This window comes from Watersipora subatra, chromosome 7 (assembly GCF_963576615.1).
Source record: "Watersipora subatra chromosome 7, tzWatSuba1.1, whole genome shotgun sequence".
In the NCBI taxonomy this organism is placed as follows: Eukaryota; Metazoa; Bryozoa; class Gymnolaemata; order Cheilostomatida; family Watersiporidae; genus Watersipora; species Watersipora subatra.
Window position 1 is genome coordinate 5,930,670 of NC_088714.1, and position 27,351 is coordinate 5,958,020.

Genomic DNA, 27,351 nt, shown 5'->3' on the forward strand with positions numbered 1-27,351 from the left:
ACCAGAGTTGGTACCAACCCTAGTAGCATTACTTCTCACACTCCTCTTTCCCTAATCTCTATTGTATTTTAAATCTCTAACATGACTCTCTACCACTCCTTCTTAGGCCTCCTTATTACTCCTTCATCAATATCTATTACTTCCTCGCCAGCCGCTGTCATTCATTAACCAGTTTCCATTTCTGCTCTAACTCAACATTTCTCTTTATACCTTTTTCTCACACTTTTGTTCCTTTTCCATAGTCCCCAATTGTCCTAAGAGTTGTTGTTATAACCTGTGTCAGAGTTATGCTGCCGCATGTGATGTTATTGAAAAGCAAAACTTACATGTCAGTGTCATCGAATGACCAATTCTCCTCGTGTTCATTGGTTCCCACTGATTCTCCATTACTATTGGGACTGTCGTCAGCGCTGCCCGACGTTCTGTCACTGTGAGCGTCTTCATCACAGCTCACTGCTAAATATATGAAAGCTACTGAATTTTATAGAACCTCATTTTAAAAGCTGGTCTGCTGCAGACGTGTAGGTCTTAACCATAGTGGCTAGTTCTTCGGTGCGGCACATGAAACTCAAAACATAGAAAGTTGCTACTATACATAAAACTTGATAATTAGCTTCCATGAGGTTACAGTACTGCACATCTTATACTGCATGTCAGATGTCAAACTAAAGACAACTACGCAATCTGAATGACAAAAAGGCAAGAAGACTATTTGCTAAAGGGAATGGTAGTCAGATATGCGCAGCAAAGGAAGGCTAAGTGACAGCCAGTAAAAGCAAAGGCATCTACATGTATATGACACTTGTAAAAAAGAGAAGGAGAGATTACATACCAGTAAGTGAGTAGATAAGGAGAGCTAGTCCGAGGAGGTACGCCCTTGCCATTTTGACAGCACCTATGGCTCCTGAGTGACTGGGCAACAGACAGGCAAGCTTTACTAAATACCCTACAGGATGAAAATATTCGTTGGTCATAAAAATTCGCGATTTCGCGAACAGTCAATCCCGCGAATTATTAAATTCAGTGAATAATTAGTTCCATTTTTAATCACAAGAGAGAATAACTACTGCATCAAACTGAAAACTAGTCGCTAGCCTAGTTTTTAATGTAAATACTAAACGTAATTGAGTTCCAAAACATTTTTAAAATCATTGTCTGAGCTTTGAGCTAACACCATTGGCAATGCATCACATTGATTTACAAAATTATTCGAGGTTGTCACAAGATATGCAGAAGGCGTCATCGCGAAAATAGCCGCGAGGCAGAAGTACTAAACGTAGCCGAGTTCCAAAACTTCATTAAAATCATCGCCAGGCTTCGAGCTTTATTGCCATTGCGTCAAACTTTATACAAAATTATTCAAAGTTTTTACAAGTTATTCGGCATGGCTTCAGCATAGCAAAAAAGCTCTCCTAGTCTTTTTACATTAGAATCAACTCCATCAATCTCTAATACCGAAGTCAAGGACGATCATGATTCTGATCTGGACATTATGGTATGTATTTGATTTGCAGTGCAGATACGTTTTTCCATAATCAACTGCATTAGTTAATTCTTGTTTAAAAACTGATCGCTTTCATCAAATACTTCAGCTATTGTTTTCGTACTTCCTCAACACTCGTTAATATTTTTTCTTTTTTGCGTTTACTGCAGGTTGACTACGAAAACTAGAGACAAGTAGTAATAATATTCATCAAGGCAGGAATATTGGCAGAGAGGCAACCAGTCAACCTAGACCCCCTTCATCGACAACAACTCCTTGATATCGCTGTAGCAAACATCTATCTATCTCTATCTATCTCTGTAAAATATTTCAAGTGGCCGCTAGGCCTGTAGAAATAAAATGGTGCATTAGGCATAAAAATAAGATCACAAATAAGCATAGACTTATTTATCTAAGTCTGAAGGATAAAAGTATAAGATCGCTTGGTCTAGATATAAGAGAATCTGATGTTAAAATTTCATCGCACGGTTAAAAAAAGAGTGTTTCATTGCACTTGCATTGATTGTGTGTCTGATATTGGAGCCTCGAGTAAAATAGGATGAGTTCTTAATTACAAATCTATTAAAATCGACCATTAGGTCCTGGCTTAAAATTTTTTGCAGTGTGCTTTCGTCCTTGATGCGTCTTCTCTCTGCAAGTGTTTGCCATCCCATTTTCACCATTTCTGATGATATACTATCAAATTTTCTTAAATTGTTGGCCCACCTAAAAGCTTTTCGGTTAATGGATTCTAAATCTTGTATACTATAATCAAAATGTGGACTCCAGATCTCCGAAGCGTACTCCAGCAGTGGACGACACACACTATAGTATGCTGTCCTTTTGACATTAGGAGATGTTTTCTTAAGGGTCCGCATAAGCATAAAAAGAGTGCTGTTAGCCTTACGTATGATGCGATTTATGTGTTCATTAAAATTGAGGGTGCTAGAAACAAGTATACCCAAGTATAAAAAGGATTGCGAGGATGTAAGAGATGTACCGCAATAGTTGTATATATGTGAAAATCTAACTGGTTCCACAGATGTAGATGTGCATTTATTAGCATTAAATCTCAGCTGCCACGACTCAGCCCATGCAGCCACTCTGCACAGTTGGTCCTGTAGCAGAAGGCTGTCGGACGCACATTCTATTGGTCTAAACAATGATTAAATTATATATTTTATTTCATGTATAGATGTATTATAATTTATTACAAACTTGAGTGTACAAATAAAATGTTTCAAATACAAATAAAATTTTACAAACGATGAATGGAATAAATATAAACAGTTTAGTCCATATGGCGGTTGTCTAGCAATAAAATTAAACTGGTACTCTTGATATGTGAATACTAGCGTGTAATGATGCTTTCTGACTAGTTATTTTGGCAATAGCAGCTTTGTCGCTGTCACCGTCTTGGGTAGGTGTTGAAGGAGATTCTCTCGCTACTACATGGCTGGTAAGGAAGTTATCATCAGAACTCTCCTCGTGGCTTACTATTGCAAAGTTCTGCCGGTTGGCCAAAGATTTGTGCTAGTAAAGGCGTTTTTGTTCCTTTAAAAAAAAAGATATATTCTTCTCGTAAGTAGCTGCGGTCACTTCAACCTCAATTTCCAGACCTCCCTGAATGATTGGTGATCTTCTAAGAATGACATCTACCACCCTTGCAATCATTGTTCTTCGGTGTATGATGAAAAACCTCTCTCACACTAAAACAAATAATGAAGCAGTATGGATGGAAAAAATTAGTATTGCGTTTTACCGAAGAGCCAAAGTAAAATTCAACTAATTTAGTACATGTAAAAAACTCATTACTTACCACAAGTTGTTGGCTTATCAAAGGCCTCCAAAGCGATAAATATTCGTGAAAACCTCTGGAAGCAGCAAAAATTGTTTACCGTAGAATAGCATGATCGCCTAGAAGTTGTAAGCTAAATATAAACCGGAACACGCAGTGTGCGCATGCGTAGGAATATCTATTATTAGCCGCAATAGAGTTAACTTTTCCTAGAGAGTGGCAATTTTCTGCCGCGAATAAATTCATCCGCGAATATGCATGAAAAGACAACTTTCGCGAAATATAACTCCGCGAATGAATTCATCCTATAGGGTAATCCATGTTAATGAGGTTAACGTCATTGTAAAAAATCACCGTTCCAATAAAGGGTACCTTTCAAGCAACTCACGTTAGCAGATGAAAAGCAAAGTTATTGATTAACACTCCTTTCAAGTTGAAAGACTGTTATGCCTCCCGGGAGGGTACTTACGGAAAAATGTGGCAACCCAAGACCACGTACTTTCCTGCGAGCTAACTCACAGAGCTGGCAATGTATTTCCTGTTGAGGGCATGAAGGCTGTGTTTCTTTGAGCAGTCGCAGTGCACTTCTCAGTCAACCATCCTTAGTAGGCATAACTCCTAAATGCACTCAGGAATAAAAAACTCAACTGTACAAACAGAAATGAGAGCAAATATTTATTTAAGCGATATAATGTAAAGGAAAGGAAAAATCTGATGAAGAGGACATGGAGGAAAGAAGAACAGTAAATTTGCAGCAGAGTGCAAGAATGCTTATTAGAGGACCACTTATTTCAGCAGTTAGTACCACAGATGAGACGGAAAGGCCTAATTACGAACTAAATGTTCATTATTGTTAGAAGACACCAAATTTAATACTGTCAACCTCCCTTGCACATGATATGATAGAGACTACATATATGATATGGTCTATATATATCTTATAATATATAGTCTACATATATGATATGGTTTACATATATGATACGGTCTACTTATATCTCATAATATATAGTCTACATATATGATATGGTTTACATATATGATATGGTCTACTTATATAGTATGAGATAGTCTACTTATTAAAGGAATGTTGTCTTCAGTCAATAAATTGATCCAAAATATACGCTTAATGTCGGTTACCAATGTACGCCTACAAAATTTAATCAAGACAATCAATCATTTTCATCTGTATCAAAGTCCATTAACACACATAATCACAAAGATGTTTGATTAGTTTCCTATCAGCTATGCTAGTGAATAACAAACAATGTGAGCTAAGCTTCATCTATACCAAAGATGGGCAAAGTTTTTTCTCAAAGAACCAAATCTCAAAGTTGCAAGATCTTTGTGAGCCGCATAATATGTGTATTACAGTATAACATTTCATACTGATAATACAAGTTTGGTAGTTGTATTGTAATTATATATATTTATTAGAATACTTTTACAATAGGCATTGAATAATGTTGAAGTGAGCCTAAAGAGCTTTGTATAACTTAAACCATAACCAGAGCTTCTATTGTTTTTGAAAGCTCAAAAAAGCTGTAAGTGACAGTTATGGTTTAAAGTTTAGTGAGATACACGGAATTGTTTATGGCTGCTCATTATCTTTTGGTAATCTGGCTCTCTACTGCAGCATGCTCTTCTTAGGAGCTGACACAAATGATCTCGAGTCAAAGTGGATCTCAACTTGCTCTTGATACTATTCATGTATGAAAATGCTGATTCACATATAAATGTGGCAGCAAACACAGTGTGCAACCATCTTCCTAGTTGAGCAAGCTGTAGATATTCAGCCTTTCAAATAGAAGCCCTCCTCAATTTCATCTACATATATCTGCACCTTTGTGATTACACAACTCCAGTTGCAGAAATGAGACATTAACACTCTACAATGGCAACTGGGTAACCCTCGCTCCATTAGCCTTTGCTTTCTCAGGTGCTTTTATAAGTTGTATGATGTGTTTTAAAGATTGAAACTGACCAAAGCGATTGTTAAACTCTTATTGCAGCTTTTCTATGACGTGAGTGTAATTAGCTGTACAAGAGGCCATTTCTTCATTCTCATCTAAAAATGCTTTTAGAGTAAGAAAGTTAGGCGTATCACCTTGCACATCCACCACAAACAACTCCAACTTATGGGAGAAAGCTTGAACAGCTGGTAGTGTATCAATGATAGTCTTGTTCTTCCCTTGAAGCTTGAGATTCAGACTATTCAATTGGCCACAGATGTCAACAAGGAAGGCAAGGTAACTCGGGGTAACTCATATCTTTAGAAGAGCTCATCATCTCTTGAAACTGCCTTGCATCCAGGCTTGTTCAAGTATTTAAAAATGAGGTTAGCTCCTGACGAATACTTCACAGCTTCGAGAGAGCATTTCTCTTATTTAGCCATCTAATGTTATTGTATGTTAGTAAATCTTCGCAAGTGGCATCGCTTTCTTTGAAAAACTTTCCTGAGTTTCCGCGTCTGAGAGCTGATTGATTCTTGAGGAAGTTGATCATCTTCATAGCAACATTAGTTGTTGAAAGTGATCATTTAGTTTTCCGCATAAAACAGTTTGGTGGATGATGCAATGGAATGCTAGCATTGATGGCATATCCTTCTTCAATCTACCTATGACACCTTGCTCTCTTCCAACCATGGCTGTTGCGCTATCTGATGTTACAAATATGTATTTGTGGAGAGGTATCTTCATATTATCAAGTCCTTTAACGAAGGCATCATAGATAGCCTGGCCGGTGGTTTCTCCTTCAAATCCAACTAAAGTAAGATGCTCCTCCTTCCTTTCATTACCATCAAAGAATATGTAACACAGGGTATAGGACTAAAACATAATATTATGCTTTATAGAGAAGCATGCAGATGCTTTATAAAGAAGCATGTAGTATAAATGTGTGGGTTAGTAATTTTGAAACAAGCATCATGAAATAGGTGCATCCTTTTCTACTTGGAGTTGTGTTCTCTCTTTACTGTCTCTTGAAAATATGCACTTGTATAACTTCAGCTTGCAACTGCAAGGTAAAAGTGACATAACCAGTTGTTAGTGTACACACAGTAACCTACATACCTTACTACTAATTGAGCTCGATCCATTATATCAGTAGATTCATCAATAGCGATTGAAAAGTAATCTGCCTGATCTATATGGGTTAGCAAAGTCATACTGAAATAATCAGTAATGCTTTCAATTCTACCAGTACCAGTTTTCCTAAAAAGTGGTATTGCCTTGACTTTACCAATCACATCTCGCTTATCTGGAAAAAGTGTTTCTATAGCTTCAACGATGAATTCTTTTACAATCTCAGCATGAGAATTCTAGCATTGCTTATGCTAGAATCTTTGGCAATCGTAGAGAAGGTCAGCAACTGACGTTATTACATCAGAAAAGCTACATGTACATGATCTCATGAATTATGACTCATGATGCATGTGTAGGCTATATATAATGCAGTGATACTACACTTTTAAATAAGCCTAATATGTCACAATGCATGTAGTTTGTGCAGTATATTATGAGGATATTTTAATATACGTCAAAAGAGTTTGAATTTTCACGGAGTTGAAAGAGCCGCAACCAAATTTGCAAAGAGCCGCATGCGGTTCTAGAGCTGCACTGTCCAGCCCTTTTCTACACCACAGAAAGCTGTCTACCGTCTGTTGATTAAGGCTGTCTTATAGGACTGAATGAAACTAATATACTCAGATCACAGGGAGGGTGTAAAGAAAACTACAAGCGCATATTCTAGAAAAACCAATATTAATAACAATAGCTTGTAGTTAGAAGCAACACCACAGAGATCGTACCATCGGGGATAGCTCAAGGCTGTAATAAAAAAGATATCTTACGCTAACATTGCTGCTGCAGCCAACACTATATGGGCACCATGAATATAATAGGATAAAAAAAGTAAAACTTTTATGAAATGTTGCTTATGCAAGTAATGAGTCTGAAGTTATTGTAAGTAATTCACAAAAGATAACTTGTCAAACTTCTCCAATAATAATGCAAGTCTTCTTTGGTTCCCAACTGAACAAACATGATAAAGCTACTCAGCTTTGTTACTGTCTTAAATAACTTGTCTGACAGACTGCCCTGGTTGTAACATACATGTATATCCTCTCTTCTGACTTGTAACATCCATGTAAATCCTCTCTTCCAGATTGTAACATCCATGTGTATCCTCTCTTCCTAATTGTAACATCCATATATATCTTCTCTTCCTAATTGTAACATCTATGTATATCCTTTCGCCCTGATTGTAGCATACATGTGTATCCTCTCTTCCTGGATTGTATAACATTCATGTACCTGTATATCCTCTTTTCATAATTGTAGCATCCATGTGTATCCTCTCTTCCTGGTTGTAACATACATGTATATCCTCTCTTCCTAATTGGAGCATCCATATATATCTTCTCTTCTTGATTGTGACATGCATGTGTATCTTTTCTTCCTGGTTGTAGCATCCATGTATATCTTTTCGCCTTGATTGTAGCATCCATGTATATCCTTTCGCCCTGATTGTAGCATACATGTGTATACTCTTTTTCTGGTTGTTACATCCATATATATCTTCTCTTCCTGATTGTAACATCCATGTATATCCTCTCTCCCTGATTGTAACATCCATATATATCTTCTCTTCCTGATTGGAGCATTCATATATATCCTCTCTTTCTGATTGTAACATCCATGTATATCCTCTCTTCTTGATTGTGACATGCATGTATATTCTCTCTTCCTGATTGTAGCATCTATGTATATCCTTTCGCCCTGATTGTAGCATCCATGTATATCTTTTCTTCCTGGTTGTAGCATCCATGTATATCTTTTCGCCTTGATTGTAACATTCATGTATATCCTCTCTACCTGATTGTAACATCCATGTATATCCTTTCGCCCTGATTGTAGCATACATGTGTATCCTCTCTTCCTGATTGTAACATCCATATATATCTTCTCTTCCTGGTTGTAACATCCATGTACATCCTCTTTTTCTGATTGTAAGGATATACATAGATGTATAGATGAATACATATACATAGATGTTAATCTATGTACTTTTATATTCTGTCCAAGTTTGAGTCATCATAAATTTACCATACACACCGTATTATTGAATACGAAAGCCAAACTAGATTAAGATTGAATAAGATGTAGAACGTTTAGCACCTAAATGTATTAGCACCCCTGGGAGATAATAATTAGCATCCCTGGGAGATAATAATGGTGACACTGAAAGTGACAAAAGCTCCCATAGGCTTTGCACATCTCTGACAAGGCCTGAGAAAACTCAATAAGAATTCTGACCTCTAACAAACCACACGCTTCCAATAACTTGTTGTTCTATTGACTGTCATCTTTGCAGCATTTCTGGTTTCCTCCGTGTGTTTGAAAAAGGTGTGCATAAACTTGTCAGCGACTTTTTTATGATTGTTTGCCACCTTGAAACAAGAAACCTGTTAAATAATGAACCAGACTGATATAACTCATATTCAAATGACTAGCTTCTAGTTGGCAACTCTGGTTTGTCATGGAAAGTAAATAAAATGTTGGTTTAGTATTTAGAGATCATTAGGCATAATCTTAGGCTTTTGTTTTGTCGATACACGGGCCAAGCAACTGCAGCATTTAGAAGTACTGTCACATCTACAGTGTAACTTGTGGTAGAATGACGTAAAATGAGAAGCATATGAATCATCTATAACTACGTCACCAAAAACAAGCTCAACATGTTTTAAAATACGATAGCGGCTGGGTAGTACTCAAACATTTGCACTTAAATGTGAAGAATGCACAGAACAAAACTTATGTAAAAGTGCATTTAGTGTAAAGCAAGGTACGAGCATAACATAGAACAGCCATTTGATAAAGAGACTATAAAGCAGTGACACAATATATATAATAGCACCAGCGAGCGTACAAGGAAGCTATTTTATTTTGTCATAAAATGATAAATTCAACCATTATAGACAGTGAGAACATTTTACAAAATTAATATACACTGTACAACCGCATTTTTATCCAAAATGCCTATTCATCAATGAAACAATAATAAAAACAACTCCAGTCTTGCATACAAGCTATATCTGCCAATCATGCTATCCGCGGAATCTGAGACTACGCGATGTCCTGACCAGAAGCCTGCAGAATAGAGTTACTATAAGCCAGATTCCAGTAATGCTCTACATTATGTCGCTTGAACTGCTCTCTGGCAAAAGCCTCCGTAGGGCATGCCTTGAACCTGACATCTGTGAAGGCTCTTTGAGTTACCTCCCCCTACAAAAAGACCGATCAATAGATAGAAAATCTTGACCAGGTAGTCTCCGAGAATACCTACATATTTGCAGCAAAATCAACTGCATATAGAGTACAACTAAAAGAAAGAAGACATACATGTCAAGTTGCAGAAGAGACTGGATGGTATAATAATGAGATTACAGAGTAACACAAGCAACCAAAGTCAGATCTGAACCCACTGTTTACCATCGAATAAAGAACCAACAAGTTTGGTAACCCAGCACAGATACACAAAGAACTATTATCTTGGATATTGCAGGTTAACTTATATTAATTTATTTGAGCAACTTATGTGGTTCAAAAGTATACATGCAGAATTTTCTTTGACTTAACACCAGATGAATAGGAACTTGACTTACATTATTTCTATCATATTTTTCACTTTTAACTACAAAACCACAAGTCAAAAAATTTGAACATTGCACCCTGAAAAGTACTTCATACGTTAAGAAAATATGTGATCAAATTTTATGTTTTAGGATGCAGAATTTAAATATAGATGTGATAGCAAGTCAAGGTTTGAGTGTTCTTTACAAGCTACATGTACATATGATGTTTAAGGTTGCTTTTGCACCATTTTATTTTACTAGAAATTCCACTGTCATACAGCCCACGACCAAAGTGATATTGGAAAAAAGAAAGGGTACTGATGGTTGAGAAATGTAATATTAGCAGTCAAATGGCACTGCAGTGCAATAGGATAACTGCAATGGTAGCTGTAATGTACTGGGTGTGGGTGTTATTATATACAACAAACAGCAATAATGAAAGGAAAAGATTATATGTTTATATCTCTTCCCCTGCAAAAGGAAAAATGCAATATTGGCCATTAGAAGTAAAATGCACTGATATTATTAGAATAACCAATATTATTAATATAGTAATAATATAAAACCAATGCACAATTTTGTTTACATTTCAAAACGTCATAGCTAGCAATATCAAGAAATTGTGATATTTATATAGATTTTTAGAAAATCTATTTAAAAAAGTGTTTGGTCATGACAAACAGCAATAAGGAAAGGAAAAGATTATATGTTTATATCTCTCCCCAGCAATAGGAGAAATGCAATATTAGAAGTAAAATGCACTGATATTATTAGAATGACCAACATTATTAATATAGTAATACAGTAATAATAGAAAACCAATGCACAATTTTGTTTACATTTCAAAACGTCATAGCTAACAATATCAAGAAGTTGTAATATTTATATAGATTTTTAGAAAATCTATTTAACAAAACTATTTAGAAAAAATAATAACAACAGTAACAGTAACATATTGCCCATCATCGATGTTGTTAGTGTGACTATAACACTTCAATAGTCATCCAAACTTATAATTAAATATTGTAATAATCTGATAAGAATCGTTAGAAAAAAATATCATCGTCATTTCCTTTACTTACACTGCGTTGGACATCAGTTAGAATACCAAAGTACTCAAAAATGTCAGTTACTTTGAAATCGGGAAAAATGAAACGATTTCAGTACTCCTACGTTAATTACAGAAACCTTCGGCAATTCGACAATGCTATAGACTGGTGAAATGTGCACGTTATTTTTTTGTGAAATGCGCACGACTTAATGGTTCTATTTTCTGTCGCTCGGCGTTTCAATTGCCGGTCTTAATTTTGATAAAAGTATGGCTTAGCAAGTTTTAATAACGATTTTCGGTCAAATTAATCTGTCTATTTGTGTATAATCTGTTCAGATGGGTAAGTTTTAGGGTTTTGCGGTATCTTTTCAAAGACTTGGTAACATATTTAAATATGTTTTTATGTGTTTTGTATCGTTAATATACTTAAATGACTCTACACAAAAATGGTTAAGTTTGTTGATGAGATTTCGGAACAAGGGTTTGCGACGTTGTTGATGAATAATTTTCGTGAGTTGTGTGCACATGCATTTGTCATAAAAACTCTCAAACATTTGCTCCGCTAGTGTTTGGTTGTGGAATTACTATAGTCAAATAGCTAAAGTCGAGTTTCATAGCAGCATGATAGTAAATATTGAAACAATCTCAGATCTCAACCAACCATTTAAAAATTCATGAAATGGTGTGGAATAGTGTTAGTAAAGATGCCTGGTGGCCTCCTAGTGTGGAGCACTTCCTTACTAGCGATCAGTGTTTACATTATAAAACTGTATTTGGAGTCTATGATGGTAAGTGGATTTACTGTTGCTGATTATGTTTAGATGTTAGAGTGCCTTCATACATGGAGTGACACAACTTTTAATCGTATTTGCCTTGAAGGAAGACCAATATCTGAGGCGTGTATGCAGTGTAATGGAGAGACCAGTGGGAAGGTAGAGGGATGGCTGAAAAGGAGCGACAATTATCTTACCTCCCACACCAACTGACAATGCTTGTTTGACTTAGCCTGAGAAGTATCATCATCCGAGTCACCTGCAAGAGAAGTAATTGATGGATCTGCCAGTGAGGTTAGAGATATAAAGGCCTGGCTACACCAATGAAATGCATCGCCGATGCTACGTGACGTGTTGTGGCTAAACACACCAACGCTACTAAACAATGCGTCATATTGATAAATAGATTGATTAATGAGAATTTGCATCATGCATTCGAAGCCCATGAGGTCTTAAAATTTATAAGCCATTCTGAATTTTCCAGTACACTTATTTAAGTATTGTCGAGACATCTACGATATCATAGAAATCATCAAAGATTTATAATCGCAATAACATTTGTGCCGTTGTATCTATTGCTATATTTTGCTCAAAAAAAAAGAAGCTCTATGTTAGCGATGAAACAGTCAAGTACAACAATACTCTACATTTATAACACATCAAATCACAAAAAATATTTAGCAAATTGAATTGCCAGATGAATTATCTAAGACACTTTAAGAAACATTCCAATTTGTAAGAGTAGGTGTCATCTAGCTGTTACAAAGAATATCCTTCTCCATGAATAACTACATTAGTTGTTTTCATGAAGCGCTGTTGTCATTATCGTTCAAAAGCCAAACTTGCCGGCAACTTGTTGGAAACGAATAACATAGAACTTGGCATTGTTATAATCAACTATTTCAGCCAATCATAGTTTTTACCTTTTCCGACGTAGACCAACTTGTTAGTTGTCAAAATAACGCATCACTAATGCATTGGACTTGCAAATGACACATTTCATCGGTGTGTATGTATGCAGGTCACAACAGACCTTGTTGCCATAGCAGGAGCTCTCTAGTTAGCCAGAGCAACTAAAGAAGACCCTCTCATTGGCTAGGGAAGATTTACAGAAATATATCATTGAGAGTTGAAGGGTTTTAAAAATTTTATATCGTAATAACATATAAATTCTAGGATTTACGACAAAATCAATTATAGATTTAACTGTTTTGCCCTGCCTTGTGTGAGATGAGATGTTAAAATGGTGAAGGTCATGCATTTTAATTACTGAGCAAGCAATACTCCATATATATGTGCATATAGCAAAAAACTGAAAATTTGAGATGTTTTCATATTTTAGTGAAACTACAAATGAGAGATTATGCATTTTTTGTAATATTTAAACAGGTTTAATAAAAACAAAACTAATAATATAAAACCTTGCTGAATTAGGAACTAATGCTATAGCGATATAATAATAGTTAGAAACTACTGCTATAGCGATATAATAATAATTAGGAACTAATGCTATAGCGATATAATAATAGTTAGAAACTACTGCTATAGCGATATAATAATAATTAGGAACTACTGCTATAGCGATATAATAATAATTAGGAACTACTGCTATAGCGATATAATAATAATTAGGAACTACTGCTATAGCGATATAATAATAATTAGGAACTACTGCTATAGCGATATAATAATAATTAGGAACTACTGCTATAGCGATATAATAATAATTAGGAACTACTGCTATAGCGATATAATAATAATTAGGAACTACTGCTATAGCGAGATAATAATAATTAGGAACTACTGCTATAGCGATATAATAATAATTAGGAACTACTGCTATAGCGAGATAATAATAATTAGGAACTACTGCTATAGCGATATAATAATTAGGAACTACTGCTATAGCGATATAATAATAATTAGGAACTACTGCTATAGCGATATAATAATAATTAGGAACTAATGCTATAGCGATATAATAATAATTAGGAACTACTGCTATAGCGATATAATAATAATTAGGAACTACTGCTATAGCGATATAATAATAATTAGGAACTACTGCTATAGCGATATAATAATAATTAGGAACTACTGCTATAGCGATATAATAATAATTAGGAACTACTGCTATAGCGATATAATAATAATTAGGAACTACTGCTATAGCGATATAATAATAATTAGGAACTACTGCTATAGCGAGATAATAATAATTAGGAACTACTGCTATAGCGATATAATAATAATTAGGAACTACTGCTATAGCGATATAATAATAATTAGGAACTACTGCTATAGCGATATAATAATAGTTAGGAACTATTGCTATAGCGATATAATAATAATTAGGAACTACTGCTATAGCGATATAATAATAATTAGGAACTACTGCTATAGCGATATAATAATACCCTAGGACACTTAAGTATTCGCGGCATCTAACTTTCGCGTTTTCGCGGAGTCATCATCACGCGAAAAATTCATGCGCGAAACTAAACTATCATAACGAACTAGCGAAAATTCGAAATTAAATAGCTATGTTCTACACAGGCCTGTATTAACTGGTTGCAAATTGGGGGGCTAATGTTAGACGACTAGTTATGAACATCTGGGGTGTGGAGAAGGAGGGGGGGTGCTGTAAGCTCCCAACAGGTTTCTCTTATGTAAGGCCTCAGCCGGGCCTCTCAAGTGAAGTTTTAAAAAATTTTATTGGCAAGTATCAACATTTTTCTATTGTTTGAGATTTGCTTTGTTTTAGCTGATGTGACTGACAAAACGTTTTAAAATTAAAACAGGCAAAACTTGTATGCAGTTAAAAAGCTCAGAAAGAAGACATCTTTTTCTTTTAAGCGTTTTAACAAAGATCATTTTTGCCGATTTTATTTCAAGTTCATTAAGTAGTATATGGGCAAGCAGATGTTTGCTAAAACTTGATATTTTGCAAACCTTTATAAAAGTCGTTAACAAGAATACAGTATTTTGCCGCTGATGAAGATAATAATGACGCCAAAGAACTACTAAAAGTTGATGTTTGTATCTATGGCTTCGAATAAAGTGATATTCTACAGCGATAAAAACCTTTCTATAGCCGTTGGACTATGAAATTCCTAAAAGGTTGGGGCGTCTTAGCCGGCCAGCTGTCCAAGGGAATACGGCCCTGTAGTTCATTGATATCCACAACAAAATCGTGATATTAGAAATGCAGATAATTTTGTGTGTGATTGAGCTCATTGGGAAATTTCTAGTAAATTCGTTAATACACCGAATGAGCAGCATGGCAAAGCAAATTAAGATAACAAGTTTTTTTGGAAAAGCCAAGACAAACGAAGAAAATGATGATATCAGTTTAGTCACCGAATTTGTAACTGATGAGGATGAAAGTCTGGTAGGTAAAGTCATACAATTAAATAATACTTATTGTAGTGATGAATTTTACTGCCAAACAAAAACAATAACAACCCTCACCAGGTCCAACCATGTTATACAGTTCTGGTTGTGATGTTGGTTGTTATCTATTTTCTTTTTTATGAGACATGTACTGTATTTGATTTTTTTAAATTTGAAATATTGTGAACTCAAAACGTGCCATGGCCATCGCTTGCTATAAATACTTGAGATCTAATATTGGTACCATATCGGTCACGACGGAAAGGACCGAGACGTCATTGATAGTCCAAGAAACAAATGGCAGCAAGCGATCACGTTGAATTATCGATTTCTGCCATACATTTATACCTGCGGGTTACAAATACAAACTAGTCGCAAATATAAAAACTTTTTTTACTAGAGGACTGGACCTGAGGAATCTAATTTGTTTGTTCCACTGTATTTATTTTCACATCACTATATTTTCGCACTCATCAGAGCTGCGAAATTAAGTTGCAGCGAAATTTTACTCTGTGTGCTACTCACGAAACTAAATACTAGCGAAATATAAGTGTCCTAGGGTAGTTAGGAACTACTGCTATAGCGATATAATAATAATTAGGAACTACTGCTATAGCGATATAATAATAATTAGGAACTACTGCTATAGCGATATAATAATAATTAGGAACTACTGCTATAGCGATATAATAATAGTTAGGAACTACTGCTATAGCGGTATAATAATAATTAGGAACTACTGCTATAGCGATATAATAATAATTAGGAACTACTGCTATAGCGATATAATAATAATTAGGAACTACTGCTATAGCGATATAATAATAATTAGGAACTACTGCTATAGCGATATAATAATAATTAGGAACTACTGCTATAGCGATATAATAATAATTAGGAACTACTGCTATAGCGATATAATAATAATTAGGAACTACTGCTATAGCGATATAATAATAATTAGGAACTACTGCTATAGCGATATAATAATAATTAGGAACTACTGCTATAGCGATATAATAATAATTAGGAACTACTGCTATAGCGAGATAATAATAATTAGGAACTACTGCTATAGCGATATAATAATAATTAGGAACTACTGCTATAGCGATATAATAATAATTAGGAACTACTGCTATAGCGATATAATAATAATTAGGAACTACTGCTATAGCGATATAATAATAATTAGGAACTACTGCTATAGCGATATAATAATAATTAGGAACTACTGCTATAGCGATATAATAATAATTAGGAACTACTGCTATAGCGATATAATAATAATTAGGAACTACTGCTATAGCGATATAATAATAATTAGGAACTACTGCTATAGCGATATAATAATAATTAGGAACTACTGCTATAGCGATATAATAATAATTAGGAACTACTGCTATAGCGATATAATAATAATTAGGAACTACTGCTATAGCGATATAATAATAATTAGGAACTACTGCTATAGCGATATAATAATAATTAGGAACTACTGCTATAGCGATATAATAATAATTAGGAACTACTGCTATAGCGATATAATAATAATTAGGAACTACTGCTATAGCGATATAATAATAATTAGGAACTACTGCTATAGCGATATAATAATAATTAGGAACTACTGCTATAGCGATATAATAATAATTAGGAACTACTGCTATAGCGATATAATAATAATTAGGAACTACTGCTATAGCGATATAATAATAATTAGGAACTACTGCTATAGCGATATAATAATAATTAGGAACTACTGCTATAGCGATATAATAATAATTAGGAACTACTGCTATAGCGATATAATAATAATTAGGAACTACTGCTATAGCGATATAATAATAATTAGGAACTACTGCTATAGCGATATAATAATAATTAGGAACTACTGCTATAGCGATATAATAATAATTAGGAACTACTGCTATAGCGATATAATAATAATTAGGAACTACTGCTATAGCGATATAATAATAATTAGGAACTACTGCTATAGCGATATAATAATAATTAGGAACTACTGCTATAGCGATATAATAATAATTAGGAACTACTGCTATAGCGATATAATAATAATTAGGAACTACTGCTATAGCGATATAATAATAATTAGGAACTACTGCTATAGCGATATAATAATAATTAGGAACTACTGCTATAGCGATATAATAATAATTAGGAACTACTGCTATAGCGATATAATAATAATTAGGAACTACTGCTATAGCGATATAATAATAATTAGGAACTACTGCTATAGCGATATAATAATAATTAGGAACTACTGCTATAGCGATATAATAATAATTAGGAACTACTGCTATAGCGATATAATAATAATTAGGAACTACTGCTATAGCGATATAATAATAATTAGGAACTACTGCTATAGCGATATAATAATAATTAGGAACTACTGCTATAGCGATATAATAATAATTAGGAACTACTGCTATAGCGATATAATAATAATTAGGAACTACTGCTATAGCGATATAATAATAATTAGGAACTACTGCTATAGCGATATAATAATAATTAGGAACTACTGCTATAGCGATATAATAATAATTAGGAACTACTGCTATAGCGATATAATAATAATTAGGAACTACTGCTATAGCGATATAATAATAATTAGGAACTACTGCTATAGCGATATAATAATAATTAGGAACTACTGCTATAGCGATATAGTAATAATTAGGAACTATTGCTATAGCGATATAATAATAATTAGGAACTACTGCTATAGCGATATAATAATAGTTAGGAACTACTGCTATAGCGATATAATAATAATTAGGAACTACTGCTATAGCGATATAATAATAATTAGGAACTACTGCTATAGCGATATAATAATAATTAGGAACTACTGCTATAGCGATATAATAATAATTAGGAACTACTGCTATAGCGATATAATAATAGTTAGGAACTACTGCTATAGCGATATAATAATAATTAGGAACTACTGCTATAGCGATATAATAATAGTTAGGAACTACTGCTATAGCGATATAATAATGCTCATACTGATAGAAGAGCGACATGCACTCGACTTGAATTCATTACAAAAGCCCATCTGATGAATGAGGTGAGTTACAACGCACTCAGTGATAAAATGTGTTTTGCAACAGATATAAAGCTGCCTTAAACGAAGTTGTTGAAAACACTTAAGTTAAAATAAAACAGCACAAAAACAGTCTCCCGAAAACATTACATCTTTTAGTTGGGTGAGTAGATAGCAGGCTACATATCCATAACTAAAATTCACATTTGTCCTTGACCTGTGTTACTGCTCATGTGCAAGAGCGCTGAACGATCATCCTTTGTGTCATGAAAATTATTCTTGATTAATGTAAAGTTGCCTGTCTTATAACCACTTTCATAAAATGTACAAATTTTGCGGCTGCCACGCTTTTAGATATTTCGACAAATATACTATTTTTGCCTGTCAAAGATGCTTAAGAGAACAAGTATATATACACGCTAGTAGGAAGTCTGTTACACCAGCAATCATGAAATGTTGTTTTAAACCTTACAAACTTCAAGAGATTCATGTTTAATTCATCTTGTCATTATACAGTGAAAAAACAACTTTTTGTTCAGTAAACATGACGACTGCATGAGAGCCTTAGTGACACTGACACCTAACAGAAGGCAATCTAGGAAGCACCTGTTTTGCACACTTTCAAAACCACCAGAAACTTACCTTCCTCGTCCTCAACTTGCTTGCCTCGTTTGCTCTTCTCACCCCACTTGATACGGTGAAGCATTAGTCTCTTAAACTTTTTCTGCTGTTTTGGTCCGCCCTCGACAGCGATGCAGTTACAGTCCTTGAATATGACTACCAGTCCTGTCATGTAGAGCTGCTTGGCGTTGGTCTCTATCTTAAACTTCTTAGCAGGGTCCCTTAGGTCTGTCACCCTGTCAGTAGAGTACCAATTTACACACACCACGTGTTACGTGCATGGAGTATGCTCAAACATTATTAATTACGCTAATACATGCCAGTCACATCTTTCAAATAAAATTATACTACAAATGTTTGCTCGCAGTAAGTGTAGTCGCTCACAGTAAGTGTAGCTGCTCACAGTAAGTGTAGTCGCTCACAGGAAGTGTAGTTGCTCGCAGTAAGTGTAGTTGCTCGCAGTAAGTGTAGTCGCTCACAGTAAGTGTAGCTGCTCACAGTAAGTGTAGTCGCTCACAGGAAGTGTTTTTGCTCGCAGTAAGTGTAGTCGCTCGCAGTAAGTGTAGTCGCTCGCAGTAAGTGTAATCGCTCGCAGTAAGTGTAGTCGCTCGCAGTAAGTGTAGTCGCTCGCAGTAAGTGTAGTCGCTCGCAGTAAGTGTAGTCGCTCGCAGTAAGTGTAGTCGTGTGAACGAGCTGCACAAACATGTAGCAGTGCATATGGTAAGGTTAGATGCAAAATGAAGATTTTCAGGATATGAAGTGACTCGTGAAGTGATTCTTTACCTTCTAAATATATAAAGCTGGATAGATACTTGCTATGATTTTATCTATGCTCAACTATAATAAAATATTCATTATTTGACTGTTTGAATTTTGTGAATGTGTCATTAAAAAATAAAAAACTATTATTACGAAAGGTTCGTCTTCATGTGATATGCACTATAGTCGACGTTTAAAATGTTTTCAAGTAATTTGAGGGGCTATTCTTTTTCCTATAACAGCAGATATAATGATCGTCTTCCCCAGTTGTTACAATCACTGATTGTCTGGCTATCAATGAGAGAGGATTCATTACTGAATAAAGATAAGATATATAGACAATCTGTTATAAATGAGAGAGGATTCATTACTGAATAAAGATAAGATATATAGACAATCTGTTATAAATGAGAGAGGATTCATGACTGAATAGAGATAAGATATCTAGACAATCTGTTATATATGAGAGAGGATTCATTACTGAATAGAGATAAGATATATAGACAATCTGAAATGAACATACGAATAAACTGCAACTTGCACTCCGTTTGAGGTGTCCTCTTGTAGCTTCTTAGCTTTCTTCTCTTTTTTCTGTTGTGGAGTGAGCTTCCTGGCAGCATTTGTCTCCTCATGGGCCCTGAGGAAATTAAGCAAAGTCACAATATTCTTCCAAGGATAGTTCGTAGCAAAGTTATTCTAAAGATGTTGTAGCTAAATCAAAGATTTTTGGAGTTATCGAGCTAATGTTGTAGCAAGACAACTTCTCTTTTATGCACTATTACTGTTTTTTATTATATTGTATTTGTCTTTTATAGCATTTTATGAAATGCATTAACAAATTTCAGAACAGAAGTAAAAATTTGTTGATGAGATAAGCCTAAAAATAAGAATATATGTGACGTCTCTACTTGACTAGAGATGCATGGAGACATGCTGACAATCAGAAAATAGCATACTTCTGTCGTTTGGCCATCTGAGCTCGGACGTGTGCCTCCATCTTGGTTGGGTCTTGCACTGCATCTGTACCTAACACTCTCATCAGGTTTGCCATCTTCACCTAAGGTGCAAAATGTTTTTTTAATTATAAAACAATTCATCATTTATGACATTTGAACTGAACATTTATCCAGCATGTTCAGTGAGAGATATTTACGCTTTCATAAGGAGAATTACAACTAGTCACTAATAAATAAAATGGCTCATCTCAAGTGTTATCTCTCCTTGGTTTGAAAGAAACTTACTAGATTAATCCAACGTATTTCAATTGTTTTCTTCTAATATCGTGCAAAAGGCTATCGGCTACTCTCCAACAGCAAGAGATATAGCTGGGAGATGAGTTGCTGAATTTTTATATGAACTGCAGTGAGTATCACTACTGACATACACAAGGCCATGTAATATATTCATATGATAGCAGTGGTGCACTAGTGTATTAGGATGAAACCAGTAGTACAATATCAGCAGTCATCAACAGCATGATTGTCTATCAATATATTGAGTAACTACAGCATATCGATTGTATTCACTACTAACAAACAGGATCAAGGCTTGAGATTTGTTTTAACTCGGTCACGAACTTCAGCACTCAAACGATGACCAACATATTTAGCTATGAAAATCAATTACAGTCGACCCTCACCATCGATTTTCATTCATTACAGTACTGGCATTGCAAGGCAAAAATTTCCTATAGAGGGGTATAGCAACCTATAGTGATCATTTAATGCAAACACCCCCTGGTATAAACCTTCAAAATTTTATATACTGAATATTATTTTATATACATCTTAAAAATTAGTAACAAAATAATATGTTATCCTTAGTAACCATAGTAGATACAATAACTTTAGTATATTTAGTGAGTATGATTTGCAATAAAATGTAATATTACAATGTGCCATGTACAGTATATACCGTAGGGAGTTCTTAGCTTCGAGGCAGACGTATAACATGAATGTTGAATTTAACTTAAATGAATTTAGCTTACTAAACACATACTTGAAGCTAAGTTTAAGCACGCATTTTGAACTATTTTACTGAACTTCAACATTGTCTAAAATCTTATCAACTACCTGTTTGCAGTTTAATTTCCACTATAACTAACAACAAATAAAACTGAACTGAGAGAGATCGAGGATCGCATCTTTTTCATGCGTTGTGGGAGGGATTTCAGCAAATAGCATATCGGTATCTTCGTTATTCCGACGTATTCAGCACACTGACTGCCAAATTTGACTTTCGAGAGAAAGTTTTATTGATATCATATGGCAAAAAAATATTGCGTAAGAAGAGGGCGAAAAAACGTCGCGTTCTACATGGTCAGACAAAAACAAAACATTGTATAACAGTGTCATCGTAACCCGAGGGCACACCGTAGAAGTAGCTCAAGAATACTTCTATCTGTAGAAATCAAACAGCCTCCTTCCCCCATACAGATAGACAACTCGGCCACAATACATCAGCCCTTACCTTTGGCTCAGGTGGAGCTATCAGACCTAGTCTAATCTTCTCTGTCTGGTCCTTCTGAGTTTCCGCACGGTTCTGTCTCCGTAACTTCTTCCTTTCTTGCTTGGTGAGCATGACAGGCACGACTAGAGGTTTATCTGACTCAGCTACAATACATGTCAGGTAAATTATATGCATAGAATGTAGACAGTATATTATGTATACCAGGGGCAGGCACAGACTAACCCACAAAACATCCTAGGCACCTAGACTAAACTCACCTAAACTAATTCTCACAGACTAAAAACTCACACAGACTAAAACTCACACAGACCAAAAACTCACACAGACTAAAAACTCACACAGACTAATTCTCACAGACTAAAAACTCACACAGACCAAAAACTTACACAGACTAATTCTCACAGACTAAAAACTCACACAGACTGAAACCCACCCGGTATGTACAATGATAAGACACACGCTAGATGATCTTGTAGCAGTGACAGCTCGAAAACACTATTTTGCTATGCACAAACACCAAAACTAAATACCATATGACATATGACACTTGGAACTTCTATGAGCAGGCAATGACAGCGCAAGACAGACCTGGAGGTTTCAGCTGGGTGGGATGTTCTATGTAGGAGTTTATTGACTCATATTTCACAAGAGTGGCTTCTGGTGTGCTTTCATCTATCTTGCAGAATTCTTCGTAACTAAGAAAATAATATTACTTTTTAAATTTCAAATAAGTTTGTGTAAGATGAAACAACTTGCTAGTACTATTAGAACCAGGACGGTGTACTGTAATAGCGCTAAGGCTAGCAACTCACTTTTCAGTACTCATAATGAATGAGTCCCACCATTCCACTGCGGGGGTCTCTCCTTCTGCCAGCTCCTTCTTAGGCATTACCGAGGCTAACTTGGCAGCTGAGGCTATTCCTGTCTTCTTAGCGGATAAACTGATCTCGTGTTGCAACCTTTCTAGTTGTGCCTTGAGACATAGAGTTAGCATCAACTTGGAATTGCCTAAAGCTACTCATATAGAGATTGAGAAGTCACTGAATCCCGAAACAGCAAAAGCAAACAGATTGAGATGTAGAGGTGACAGAGCGCTAATATCACAGCAAGTTGTACCGATGTTTGACACAAACAACAGGTCTATCAAATATGTATTACACGATTACCTAACGAGAGTTTGTATCATGGAAATGTTATCAAACATATTATTGTACTTATAAACATTGCATCAATGTTTCCTTACCCTTGCCTGACCTCAGCTCCCTATCTCGATATAAACTGGGCTCACTTTTGACATTCAAGTAAAGCGAAATCGCTACTTACAAAATTAATTCATTCTGGAAGCCGTTTTGCAAGAAGAAAATTTTGTAAGTAGAAACCTAGTTTATTATATAAATGTTCTAATTTATATTATTATAATTTTATTATTCCAATGCCTCACAAAACTCGGACAGAATATTTCTATAAAGTATAAATACATGTAATGGTTAAAACTAGCAACGCATACATATTAGAAATATATTACTAATAATATATAACTATGATATAACTATGAACAGTATATTTTTTTACTTTTGACGTTGGCCGTATAGACGAGGCTCAGCAAAGACCGCGGTATGAGGGAGGACGACATTCAGAAGAGGTGGGTGCTGTATTGTTCTCTTGATACATTTTGCTCAGAACAAAGGTTTTTAAAAACTTGCATGAAAAGAATTATTTACACGAGCACAAGTTAAAAAATAATGTCATGATACAGAAAACACAGGACTTGAATTGCTAGAAACAATAGTTGTCCTACCATGTTTGAGTAATCTATAATAAATCCAAATTTTTCAACAAACAAAAACAAAACACTGGCCGTTTACTGACTCACTAGCAAATGACACTGAGTGTGACATGCTGTCTATTGTACCCACAGGAAACAAACAGAACAAAAATATGAAACAAACCGGTCAACAGAGAAAAGCCCTTTCATGTCTTAGCAAAAGAAGTTTCGCAACTTGAAAATTTCATCTTTAGAATCTTTCATAAGCAGAGGTTCCACGGTATTTCATTTCATACAGTTCATAATAGTCCCTGAACTTACATTAGTCCGCAAAACTTACACTAATATAGCCTTAGCACACCAAATCTTGTCTTATCTTACTTTGGTTCATAAAGTTCGCTTTAATGTAGCCTAAAGGTCTTACCTTGGTGCGCAGTTTCTGTGCCTGAGTTTCAAACTTTCCTTTCTCATGAAACTTGAACCCACGTTTCTGCCTTGATGCTGATGTTATACTACAGAAGAACAGGCTTTACGAGAGGGAGATAAGCATCCACATTGTTACCCTATACCAACTGTACATACATCAGAGGGAGATAAGCATCCACATTGTTACCCTATACCAACTGTACATACATCAGAGGGAGATAAGCATCCACATTGTTACCCTATACCAACTGTATGTACATCAGAGGGAGATAAGCATCCGCATTGTTACCCTATACCAACTGTACGTACATCAGTTGCAAATGTCCACCAAAAACCTATTATACATGATTCTACAGAAGAGTAGTAACTAAGTGAATGAATAGGTACATCCTGTACAATGTTCCATTTCTCACCTACAAACGCTGCCAAAGTACCATCAAATTTGTCACTCTAGCGGATATGTCACCCTATATTCTGATTACGCTTTCTAATGATGACTTTTTGATCACCTCATAGCAGGTTCCCCGCGCTAGACTATACACCATAGACATGTTCAGACAAGCTATGCATACATGACGACTCCAATGTGGAGACAAATCGGAGTAAGTAAAAGCTAGCACCCACCTGACTCGAGGATCAAAATACTTGGAGTCACTTATTTCATCTGGAGGTTTTTCTATGGCAGTCTTGAACTGCTCTCTGCGCTTCGCTCGAATGTTTGCCTGCAATAAAACTAACCTGTTTTGTGCACAGTAAATGCAGAACATGTTGACTAACTGAGAATTTTGACAAGTTGAATGCTATGCAACACACGACATTACGATGAAGATGATCAGAACCTAAACTACAAAGAAAATACCTTGAGTGTAGGAACGTAGGCAGTTTTCATTTCCACCACTTCTCCTGTTGAAGCATCTACCGTTCTGCCATGTTCATCTAGTATGAGAGGTGTCGGTCTGCAATTAAGTAGAATGTTAATTTAACTGTTTTTATTCCTATCTGTGGTAAGACTACGTTCAAAACCCATGACCTCTACTAAAACACTATGGCAAAATGAACAGAGGAGCAAAAGCAGGTAAAGAGATCAGTTTGTTACAAGAATCACGTAGACTGATCTCCATCGTTCACAGCTGCATGATAAAACGTCATGCATAACATAAGATGAACCAACTTTGAGGAAGGTGCTCCATTGGCTGCTGATGGAGGCAGTTTAACAGTGTTGGCTAAGGTAGCCATCTGTGGCAGCTTCCATGTCTGTTGAATACGAGCTTGCAGCTCAGCTGCTTTCTTTGCCTTATCCATGGCATCTGAATATAACTCATTGCTAGTCTAAAAACAGAGCAGAACTTGCCTCCAGAAGGTTACCCTGTGTGCAGCTTTTCAACTGCTATGCCATAACAGGTTTACGTACAAACATCACCCCAAAAATATAGTTACTGGAGCAGTTGACAACAACTAGACTCACCTTGATGTGTAGGTCCTGCTTCCTTTGTGTGATATGCGCCTTCGCTTGACTCATCATAGCTTTGATCTGGTCCGTAGAAACCATAGTTTGAACTGATGCCTTTGTATCCTCATTAGCGTCGTCTTCCTGGTCATGCTTTCTTTTCTTTTTACTGCCGCTTTCAGACTCTCGTTCCTCCTACAAGGAAACGCTGTAATCATCTGAGCCAATTTAACAATAGACACCTGGTTCAAAAGATGGTCTGCTTGGTATTTCCATCAATTATAGCTAAGTATTGTATTACTTCCCAATTTAAAACATCGATTAAGAAAAACTGCTATGAATATTTTGGATTACATAGGCCTAATGAAGTGAAAACGCAAACATAATTGGAAATTTCTTAATAGGATAATAAATAATTAAGATAATAGATTTCTTGGAGGAATAAGAAATATTGCTTTTGTCAAATTTAATCTAAGAAATGAATAAAGCTATGATTGTTGATTACTTTACTTAGTTTGCAGGTTTGATACGTGTGAATGTATTGTGCTGGCTGTCTACGATAGAAGACGCAAATTCTAAGTTTTTGCTTGATATGCTGACTATAGAAAAACAATTTGGTTTTTTGAATTTTGTTGGATTTAAAGAACTGTTAAACATATTTGCCAATCACAACAATTAACTGTCGTTTCCAAAAACAGCCACTAATAATATTTCACTATTCTAAAAGTATACATGCGAGACGATCTTGATACAGAATAGTTTAACAATTGTAACTTGAAACAAGTTAAACAAAACCACAAAGCTTGACTAAATTTGATAGTCACTACAGTTGGCTACATCAGTACTATTATTGACAGGTGAACACACTTTTCGTTTTCTGTGCGAGGACTCTCTACTATCTTTGTCACGATGTGAGCGGCTGCCATGATCTCTGTCAAACCTCGAAGATTTGTGTTCTCTATCTTTGTGTCGGCTAGACATACTTCACACGATAACTCGAATATAAAACTTGATAAAATCAAAAGAAAAGCGAAAATGTAGAATAACCGACTCGTTTTGTACAACAGCAATAAAATTCGTTTCACGTCTGACCTTGACCTACCCATGCACTGGTTTTATTGGTAACTGGACTTTTGGGCGACAGTCATTAGGGCGACAGACACTTAGGCGACACTTTCGGTTTGAAAGGCGACAACTTCAGACGGAAAGGCGACACGGCAGACAAACCGGCGACAATTCTAGACTAAAAGGCAACAAATTGGTTTGCCGTTTGGTTGAAGGCAAGGTAATGTACTGACAAAATATGAGATGCTGTCGTTGTGTGCTATGCTTACGTATATTTTTGAAACGTAGCCTTGAAAGTGTTGTTGTTTTTTACAGACTTTTTTACAAATCGAAATTGCAACATGTATTTTTAAACGCCAATGGTGGGATTGGGATTTCTCTGATTATGCTAGCCCAGACAATTAACAAAATATTAAGGTTTTTTTCTAAAAATGCATTTAGCTTATTCAATTAAAACACCAAAACTTGTTTTTGTATCAGCATGTTTGTTCAAAACTGTTCGAAAAGTCACGTTCTCGGCTGAATTGTCGACAATCTTGTCTCTGATTTTTGAAACTTTAGAGTTATCTTACCTCGAAAAGAAAT

General features: G+C 35.4%; 2 protein-coding genes across 3 annotated transcripts in view; both read right to left on the reverse strand.

The window, feature by feature from the left end:
- LOC137400385 (uncharacterized) overlaps window positions 1-902 on the reverse strand; it is a 4,852-nt gene extending 3,950 nt beyond the window's left edge. The window contains exons 1-2 of one of the 2 annotated variants that reach the window (XM_068086711.1): window positions 833-902; window positions 327-456 (exon numbers count right to left, since the gene is read on the reverse strand). In XM_068086711.1, the coding sequence (XP_067942812.1) occupies window positions 327-456; window positions 833-884 (182 nt within the window). In that variant the 5' untranslated portion in view covers window positions 885-902. The remainder of the gene's footprint in view (window positions 1-326; window positions 457-832) is intronic. The other variant, XM_068086713.1, reaches the window with a different exon arrangement.
- Window positions 903-9,201: 8,299 nt separating this feature from the next.
- Window positions 9,202-26,785, reverse strand: LOC137399318 (U4/U6 small nuclear ribonucleoprotein Prp3-like). Its single transcript, XM_068085382.1, has 14 exons — window positions 26,569-26,785; window positions 25,720-25,896; window positions 25,426-25,583; window positions 25,114-25,210; window positions 24,879-24,976; window positions 24,253-24,340; window positions 22,876-23,036; window positions 22,652-22,758; window positions 22,064-22,206; window positions 20,551-20,651; window positions 20,118-20,231; window positions 18,857-19,071; window positions 11,937-11,998; window positions 9,202-9,565 (listed from the first exon to the last, which is right to left on the reverse strand). Exons 1-14 carry the CDS (start codon window positions 26,680-26,682, stop codon window positions 9,407-9,409), a joined length of 1,794 nt encoding a protein of 597 aa, XP_067941483.1. The 5' UTR covers window positions 26,683-26,785; the 3' UTR covers window positions 9,202-9,406.
- Between the last annotated feature and the right edge of the window lie 566 nt (window positions 26,786-27,351).